At 54.6% G+C, this 9646-nt stretch overlaps 1 protein-coding gene across 10 annotated transcripts in view; it reads left to right on the forward strand.

The window, feature by feature from the left end:
• The window catches only part of EEFSEC (eukaryotic elongation factor, selenocysteine-tRNA specific), a 265603-nt gene that overhangs the window by 217925 nt on the left and 38032 nt on the right, over positions 1 to 9646 (forward strand). For 6 of the 10 annotated variants that reach the window (XM_077857608.1, XM_077857602.1, XM_077857606.1 and 3 more), the window contains 2 exons: positions 1478 to 1634; positions 8253 to 8328. The exons of 1 other annotated variant lie outside the window; for it this stretch is intronic. In XM_077857608.1, the coding sequence (XP_077713734.1) occupies positions 1478 to 1634; positions 8253 to 8328 (233 nt within the window). The remainder of the gene's footprint in view (positions 1 to 1477; positions 1635 to 8252; positions 8329 to 9646) is intronic. 3 more of the 10 variants (XM_077857604.1, XM_077857607.1, XM_077857603.1) reach the window with 1 other exon arrangement.

Below are 9646 nucleotides of genomic sequence, written 5' to 3' on the forward strand. Positions count from 1 at the left end.
TTCTGAGGTTGAGGACAGTACAGCCCACAGGGGTTCCCCCATGAGGCTCAGCCTCAGGAGGAGAGGACATGGAGGTGGCAAGTCCCACCATTGGCAGTGCTTCTGGCCTCCACAGTGCTGCCTGGGCTAGCTCCAGCTCAGACTCGACCCCGGTCCCCAAAAGAACCCAGGCCAGTGCACAGGGCCTGGAGAGCAAAAGGAAGCCTCCCCCATTTCCCCGGTGGCAGCTGTGTGGGACCCAGCATGCTAGATGCCAGATGGAGCAGGAGTTCTGCTCCAAAGTAGCAGCAAATCTCAGGAGGAAGCTCTGTGTTAGACCTTCTGAGATCATCTGGGAGAGGGTCTAGTCCGTAACGTGCGCCCATGCACGCATAGACACACGCGCGCACGTGCCCCTCTTTCTCTTTCTTTGACTCGGAAGCCTGGCACCTTCCTGGCATGGGCCCTGCAAAGGAGCTGGGCAGGGCAGGGGAGGGGAGGCTACCTGGTGGGGGCTTTAGGTGCCATGGAAGGAGCCATGCCACCTTCCCTGAGGGGAGTATGTTGAGCTGCCAGAGGCCACAGGAGGGGAGAGTGACACTTCAGCCTTCCCTGTGCTCAATCCTTGGGGAGAGGTTCAAGGTGAACATAGCTCATGCTGAAATCAGGGCTCTCCAGGTTGGCTTTTTTATGCACACACATGTCCCTTCTGTCAGCCTGGGCCTCCATGAATAGGCGAGGGGCATAGGTTCAGCAGCAGAGGGCCTGGCCAGGGGGCAGCCAAGGAATATGGGGCTTCTGCCAGGATCGAGGTAGGAGGGCATCATTCAGAGGGCACAGTGGGGCTGTAGAGTAGATGTGGGCCAGGCCAGGAAGAGGCTCTGACAGAGTGAGGAAAGCTGTGGCTGAAATACATATGTGTGTACTGAGCTGGAGGAGCAGAGCCTGGGTTCTCAGACACTGCTAGGAAGGAAAACCAGGGAGAGGGTGAGGTGAGTTCTAGAAAGCCTTGCTGCAGGTTCAAGAGTGGATGTCCTCCTCTCAGGTTCCAAGAGTGGATGTCCTCCTCTCAACCTGGGATGCCCATGCAAGCTTTCCTCAGGAGTGCTGCCAGCCATCATTAGCCAAGTGCTCGGGGACAGGCAGGGTGCAGTGGCCGTGGAGAGGCAGGTACTGGTAGGGCGATTGTGGATTCTGAGCTCCCTTAGCCCTGGGAGTTCTGTGACCTTAGATGGATGGCCTGACTGCTGTGCCTCCATCCTGCTGCTGCCGTAGTGCTAAGTGTGATCCACATAAAGCTCTTGTAGGGGGCCTGGCTGCTCAATAGAAGTCATGGTAGTGATGAGGGCTGGTCTCCACGTAGCTCCAGTGTGTTCCATTGTCAGTGAGATGGGCAAATCACCAGGTAAGGGGTTGGGGGGAGGGGGATGGTAGCAGCGGCAGATCTGGCCTCCTCCACACACTGATGCTCTCTCTGGGGCTGGGTGTGTGGGGACAGGTGATGGATGACCACAGCGTGATCGGCCGTTCCCTGTTCAAAAAGGAGACCAACATCCAGCTCTTCGTGGGCCTCAAGGTACACCTGTCCACTGGGGAGCTGGGGATCATTGACAGTGCCTTCGGCCAGAGTGGCAAGTTCAAGATCCACATCCCTGGTGAGTGCAGTTGCTTCCTACCACTGGCAGGCACTGTGCAAACATGGCGAGATGGTGGAGACAGTGCATGGACAGTGCTCCTTGGCTCAGGATGCTCAGCCTGCCTGAGCTGACACACAGGGCCCAGCCCACTCAACATCATGGCCTCTGGTCCCACAGGCTTTTGGTTGGAGAGCCAGGGTGGGTCCTGGAAGTGCCTGGTTTGGAATCAGCCTCTGTTCTGAGCCAGGGTCAGGGTGTGAGTCTGAGCTCCTGCTCCACTGTTACCACACAGGGCTGACCTTGGATGAATTACCCACCTTGTCTGTGAAATGCAGTACCGATATTGATCTGATAGGTGCTTTGGAGGAAGAGTTGGTGAGAGAGACCACCAGGGGCCTGACATACTGCCCCAGTAGCCAGTATGGTTTCCCAGAATATGAGTTGCCACCTATGTTTTTGCCCAGTGGAGACCAGTAGGTGCTGAGCTTCTGCACAATCTGAGTTGGGACTTGTCCATGGCAGGATCAAGGGGGTGCAATTGTTCTTGGGAAGAGAGCCCTTGGATCTCTTTCATTCAGCCCTCTCTTCCATCACTCCTGCACTTACCCCATACCCATCTTTTGGAGGTCCTACCGCACACCAGGCAGGCTGTGGTGCTTGGGGGAGGGGACAGGTGGGAATACATTCAGTGAGTACTATACCTCGCAGAAAAAGTAAAGCAGGGAGAGGAAGAGAATCACTGTGTGTGTGCCTATGGACAGGCAATCAAGAAAGACCTCTCTGAGGAGGTAACCCTTGACTACAGCCCTGACCAAAGGGAAGGAGGGAGCCCCACTGACATCAAGGGAAGGAACACTTCAAGCTCCTGTCCTGTCCTCTCCACTGATCTGGTCATTACCTCAACCAAACCAGTGTCCACGCTGCTCTGCTTCAGCTTCCAAGGAGCACACATGGGTCATGAACGGGGCAGGCCAAGGTCCACACCTCCATTCCCAGGGCCCTGGGCCTGTACCTGTGGGGGCTTATTGGGAGGATAGGAGGGGAGCCACCTGGGGTTAGGGGAGCCGCACCCTGGAATACTCATCTCTCCCCCTGCTGGTCCAGACAAGGGAAGGACAGCACTGTCTGTTCCTTTTTGGGGGTGTGTAGGATCATGTTGACGCTCCACTCAGCTCCCTTCCTTTAGCCCAAGGCCAGCTCAGAGTTAGGGTGTTCCCAGAACAGGCCAGAGTACAAGAGGAGGCTTGTTTGGGGGCCCTGGGTGCTGGGGTGGGAGTACAGGGAGGGAGACACAGTACCGCTGCTTCAGTCGACTCAAGTTCACATTCCTTTGTAGGTCAGTGTTGCCTTTTTAATAGGTCTGCTTCCTGTTTGTGGCTTTTAAGCTTTTTATTAAATATAACTGGTCAGATTCCTTCATCCCACCCACCCCACTGCTCACCCTCCTCCTGCTTGTCTTTTCCTGTGGATTCCTTCCATAAAGAATTACTTTTAACCTTTTTGAAGGGTATTAATTGTAGAAGAATCTTCAGTGAACCTGAGACACCCAGTGCCAGGTGGAGGAGGAGGAGCATTGCTGGCCTCAAGCTGGATGTGCCAGAGTGTGGAGGCTGAGGATTTTGGCCTTGCACGATTTAAGGCTCCCAGAGCAGGAACAGCTCAAAGGAGCTGTCCCAGCCCACAGATTGTGGGTGGGGCTGGGGTCAAATGTGGCCTATGAGCCTTGATGCTAGCTCTGCAGGGCAGCACAGTGAGGGAAAGGGGATTGGACTAAAGATCATCTGGCTGTCCTCCCATCTGCCCCTGACCACCAGGCCTGGGTGCTCCCTGGGGCCTCTCACCTCAGGTGGCAGGGCCAGATGCCGACAGGGCCAGGTAGCCAGCAGTAGAGAGTAGTGGGGACTATGGTGGCCTGCCATAGACACTGGACTCTGAGATAGGGAATTGACACTAAGCCCATTGCTTCCCCCTCAAGATACTCTCAGAAATCAGGGGGGCTGGGCTGGTGGGACAGCCCCATCCTGACATCCAAAACGCTGGCTGACCCAGAAAGTCTTAGATTTGGAAAGTCTGATGTTTAATAGCTGCTCCCTTCAAAAAAGTGGCCTCCATTTGTCAGTCCTGGGAGGCTGGGAGGCCCTGCAAGATGAGCTAGACACCCACTGGGTCGCATTACTACAGAGAGCAGTGGAGGACTTTGCAACCAGAGTTGAATTTCCTCCTGAGGATCCTACCCGTAGCATAGTGTCTCTGCTTCCAAGTGCTGCTTCATCATGGAACCAGGTTAGTCTCCTCCATCTCCAGAAGGCCCTTGGGAACTGAGAGGGGACTTACTCATTGTCTATTTGGGTGGTCAGCCCCTGCCTGACCCGCCAGCCACAAGAAAAGAGTTGCAGTCTCAGAGAACTGGATGCCATGGGGTCCACGTGTGGTCGGAGAGCCCCTTGTGCTAGGTGGCCTGGCCTGGGCTGCCACTGCTCACCTTGGCAAGTACTGTCCTGCTGTTCCTGCCCTCCTCTCCACCCCAGCGTCCCAGCACCAGCTCCTGCTCTGAGAAGCAGCCCAGTAGGTGAGCTGGAGCCATAGCTGCTGTCAGCCCCACATACCCCACTCTGCAGGGGAAATGAGCTCCTTGATGAATTCCTGGCAGAGAAGAGCAAAGGGGAGGAAGGCACTTGTCCCTCATGACTGCCACTTCTTACTGACTCTAGGGGAGAAGGTGAACATATGCATGCAATTGTATCTTCCAAAACAATGCCTCAGAAACCTAAAATTACACAGTAGGTTGATATGACATGGAAAGCTTTTTGAGTGGCCCATCTCCCATAAGGTGCTCCTGGACCTGCCAGTTTGGGGAGGACTGAATGTAGTCTGTGCTAGTAGCATAGGTGAGGATGGTCTGTAGTGTGCATGCAGCTTACAGCCTTGTCACCAGAGAACCCTAGGCTCCAGGTACCACTGGTGTAATGTGTATCACTGCCTCTAGTCAGGTGACCACACAACTCACAAATGAAACTGACCATGTCACAGAGCTCCAAGTAGACACTCACCTTGGAAGAGCCAGAACAGCAATTATTGAGAACTACAGCCACCAGAGGCCACTGAGGACCTCATCCTCTCCATGGGCCTGTCCCACCTGCCGAGACCAGCACTGCTCGTACGTGTCAGGAAGTTGACCTTGCTGTGGGGCAGCCAGGTTCTCAATCAGACCCCAAAACAGAGGTCTTGGGTCCTGCTAACTCACACTGAGGATCATCACATTTGGGTGATCTTTAATACCCTTTCAGCTATTACTAATCACAACTAAATGACTCTAGACAGATGAGAAAAGAAAAAAAGAAATGTATGGAGTTGTACTTGCAGTAAGAACCCAGAAGGAACTTCTGCTTACTGCTCTTCAGGAGGAGCGTCACTCAGGAGCCATGACAGCTGTCTGAGGGGGACCCCATGAAGCCCCCAGAAAGGTTGGCACCCATGGCATTGGAGTATCACCATTTCACAGATGAAGACACTGAGACCTGGAAGATAAGCAGTGAACTTGCCCAGCATTCTATAATAGGACACGTCAGAGTGGGATTGGGCCCACATCACCCTGCTGACCACTCTGACCCTGCCACATCACCCTGCCGACCACTCTGCCCACCACTCTCCCTGAGCCCTGGCTCCTCACGTGCAGGGCTGGTGGGGAGGGGAGAACATGCAGCTATGTCCCTCGGGTGGTGAGGGAGAAGGGAACTATTGTAGCCATTCTGCTTGACGGACTCTTGAGCAGTGGGCCTGAGAGGTTGCATACCTGGAGAACCACTGCCAGCTCACCTCTGATAGGTGTTCTGAGGAGGGTCCCTAGGCCACCCTGGCTCCAGCTCTGCCCCCCGAAACCAGCTCCAGGTGTCCAGGGCTTTGGTGTGCTATCCCAGTCCAGGCCCTGGCGGCCTGCTCTGGGCTCCGTTTTCTGCCCCTCTACCGTGGCTGCGGGAATGCTCACCTCACCTGCTCCCAGGGCCTTATGCCTCTCTCACTGCCTGGACCACTCTGCAGACACAAACCAGTGCCTCTCTGTGGAGGTACACCTGACTCTGGACCACCGCTTGGTGCTCCTTTTTGGTACTGCCCAGAGCACTTGTGCAGAAGGAAGCCAGAGCAGAAAGGAAGGAGTCTCTTCTAGCTCTTTTCCATTCTGCAGCTGGGGAAACTGAGGTCCCTTGATCACAGCTACACAATCAGTAAGAGCCCCAAGTCTCTGCCTGCCTGTCCAGTCCACAGGGAGACTCACAGCAGCTACCAGGAACGAGAGGCTCAGAGGCCCTCCCTGCTGGCTCTTTTCTCAGAAACTCTTTCCCAGGACTCAGTTCAGGCAGACTGCCCTAACACCCGTGTGCCAAAACAGCCTCCCTTTTGTGTCCCAGGACTCTGGGGCAGCCCTGAACCTCCATTCATCTGTCTCTCGTCAGCTGTTTATCAGGCCCTTCAGGTGCCAGGCCCTGTTCAAGTCCTGGAATGTGTTAGATGGAGGGAGATCCTGAACACTGACTGTGGAGGGAGAGTCCTGGGGTGCTCCATCCTTAGCTTGAGCACCCAGTAGTGCAGCACCACCTCTTCTGCATCCCTGGCTCTCAGTGCTCAGGTCAGCCTAGGAGGGTTAGGTGGACTAGGCCAGGGCTGTAAGTGCTGGAGGCCCAGTTCTTTGGAGAGTCCCTTGGCACAGTACAGGGCATGGCCTGCAGAGACAAGCAGCCATTTTTGATTGCAGCAGGCCATCCCCACTTGGAGCTTCGGCCCCTCAGTGCTAACACCAGGGAATGATTCTGACCTTCAAGCAGTGAGTAAAGATTAGATCATTAAGCTCTGGCCACAGTATCTGACTCATGACAAGGCCTTTGTGAATGGTAGCAATGGTTGTGTGTTGTTTTCACCTACCAGGCAACTCCTCTTACCTGGGGTCTCACGTGCCCACCAAAGGCCCTGCCCCTACGGCAGAGAAAGGGGAGTTACCATCTTTCACTTTGAGATTGGCTCTGCTACCAGGCCCCCTCCCCATTTATTGACCCTGGAAGGCACTTTGCATTTGGTCAAAAACAAGGATTAGACATTACCTTTCTGATTGAAAACAGAATCCCAGGTGTCCCCCTTGGACTGAGCAGGTAATTGGTGAAACATTAGGCACATGGCTTCTAAGAGCTGTCCAGGAATGTTGTCTGAAGCCAGAGGAGCCAGCAGCCAGAGGGAGTGGGGTCGCCTGGAGAGTGTGCAGCATGAAGACCCACAGCAGGGACAGCAGCCCTCCAGGAAAGCAGAAGGCAGGACCCACAGTGGGTGATGACAGCAGTGGCACAGGCAGCAGCTGCTCTGGAGCTCTCGCTCTGCACCAGGGAGCATGCCCTCATGTAAGCAAACCACTCCACCCTCCCAGCAGCCCGAGGAGGTGGGCCTGGCAGCACGTGCATTTCACAGAGGATTGACGCAAACCAGTACGGAGCCCAAGCAACTTGCCTAAGGTGACATGGCAGAGGGAGGAGGACTGGGGCTAAGCCCGGTAGTGGCCGGGGCACACACTGACTCACTGCACACCTCACCGTTCCAGCTCAGAGGTGGCCAGCTGGCCAGTCGCCTGGCACACGTGCACTCCCCCTTTTCTGGCTCTTTACTCTCACCTTCTTGTATCAGCAGCAGTGCCAGGTTTTGGGCACACAGGCTCCACGAAGATGTGCTCTAGGAGTTCATAGCTGATCATTCATCTATTCAACAATGGGTGTTTGAGCCCCTCCTATGTGTCATCCTTGTGCCAGGCTGTAGAAGGACCACAGTGACCTCTGTTCTCATGAGGTTTGCAGCATGGTTAGATATGAGAGTCTTTTGGGGCTGCTGTAATAAATAACACAGGCCGCATGACTTAAAACAAGAACACTTATCCTCTCTGTTCTGGAGGCTAGAAGTCCAGGATCAAGGTGTCAGTGGGGCTGGTTTCTTTAGCAGCCTCGCTCCTTGGCTTGCAGATGGCTGTCTTCTCCCTGTCTCTTCATACGGCCACACATCTCTTCGTATCTCTGTCCTAATTCCCTTTTCTTACAAGGGCACTGGTCAGATTGGATTAAGGTGTGCCCATGTGATCTCATTTTACCTTAATCATCCCTTTTAAAGTCCCTCTCTCCAAATACAGTCATATCCTGAGGTGCATGGGGTTAGGAGTTCAACATGTGAATCTGGGGGCTGTTCAGCCCATGGCATTGGGAAGATGAATGCATCTCCCAAGCATTTCCACTTGGCAGCCTTCATCAAGCTGTGCAGAGAAGGTGTGCGGTGCTGTGAGAGTATAGAGCAAGATTAACTCTGGGGTTAGGAAGGCTTCCTGTGGCAGTGGCATGGTATCCCGGGGCCCTGGAGGATGAGTAGGAGTCCTTCAAGCAGAGTGGGGGCGGTGTCCCAGCAAGGACAGGCCTGAGTGAAGCTCTAAGGCAGAAAAGATCGGCATCTTCAGGGATAATGGACCCAGGAAACCAATGGGTGGTGACATGAGCAGGCAGGGGCCACCACATGGAATCTGGTGAGCCCTAGGAGGCTGTTCCTCTCTACCCTCTAATGCAGAGAGGAATTGTCAGAGGGCCGGTGATAGGATACAACATCAAATTTCCATTGCAGCAGGTCCCTTGATGCGATGTGTGAAAAGTCATCTTCCTGTCAACCCTAGGAAGGAGTATTGTCATCTCTGTAACAGGTGAGGCTCAAAGAGCCATGCCCCACCCCACCCAGCTCCCACCCCATGCACATGCTCTTCCCAAGGCCCCGGACTACAATTCACAGATGTGTGTCAGAGGAATGGACAACAGGGAAGCAGCAGTGACCCTGTGATGATGCCAAGCTGTGCCTCTCAGGAGTTCACAAAGGGCCATGGGACCATGAGGGGACTACCCTCGAAGGGCATGAGCAAGCTGGGCAGATGCAGGGAGATGTCATCAGAGACATGGCCAGGAACCACAGTAGGAGTTTGGGTCTATGGGAAGCCACCAAAAGCAGGTCTTAAGTGAAAGACTGACTTGATTTGATTTGCATTTTTAAGCGATCCCTCTGGCTACCCTCTGGAGAATGGTTTGAGGAAGGCCATAGAGAAAGCAGGGAGGCAGAAGGCTGCTGCAGTACACAGTGATAGTCAGGCCTGTGTCATGTGCATGGGAATCCAGGAAGGCTTCCCAGAGGAGGTAATATTGGAAAAGAAGGCTGACCCTATCAGTGGACTTCCCCAGGACAACCACAAGGGAAGGAGAAGGCTGTGTTTGGGTGCCTTTGAGGATTGCAGCAGGGAGGGCCACAAGCCAGAGCCACGTCTGAGGGCCTCACGGGCCAGCTCTGGCTCATGGAGTCAGGCCTGCAGGTGAGGCACTTAGTGGGGACCCAGCATAGTCCCAAGGTTCCTCCCTGGGGAAGGAGGGAATGGCTTGGAGGGAGTACAGCTGGAGGCCTGAGTCCACTGAGAGAAGTACTGCTGCATGGGGCAGGAGGGTGTACCTAGAGGTGGCTAGGAGCCAAATAAGCCCATACTCAGCTTTCCCAGATTGGAGCCAAAACTCCTGGTGCCCCCTAGGGTGTCACAGCCCTGTTCTCACCATGTCTGGAAGGATGAACATAGGTCTAACATAGCAGAAAGGTAGCTCTCCAGACCACCCGGAGCACATTCTTACCCTGCAAGGCAGAGCCATGAACTCTTTCCATGGGCCTAGCTCACAGATGCTGCAAGACTGGCACCATGGACCAGTCCTCGGCCCTGAATCCAGAAGCTGGGACCAGCTTCTTGCTTATGTCCCTATCAGATGTTACGGGGAGGGAGACTAAGCCTTGGAAACAAGGCCCTAAGACAAGCTTAGCAACATGCCTGGAGCCATGTCTGTCACCTGCTTGGCCATATCCCTGGCTCCATCAGACACAGCAAAGCCAGGACAACAGAAAGAGTCCGTTGTCTTGGCACTTCACCCCATCAGGAAGGCAAGGCAGCCCTGCACCAGCTGCTCTTCTACAGGCCTACCCTGATAGGAGCTGGC

The sequence above is a fragment of the Canis aureus genome, chromosome 19, assembly GCF_053574225.1.
Source record: "Canis aureus isolate CA01 chromosome 19, VMU_Caureus_v.1.0, whole genome shotgun sequence".
In the NCBI taxonomy this organism is placed as follows: Eukaryota; Metazoa; Chordata; class Mammalia; order Carnivora; family Canidae; genus Canis; species Canis aureus.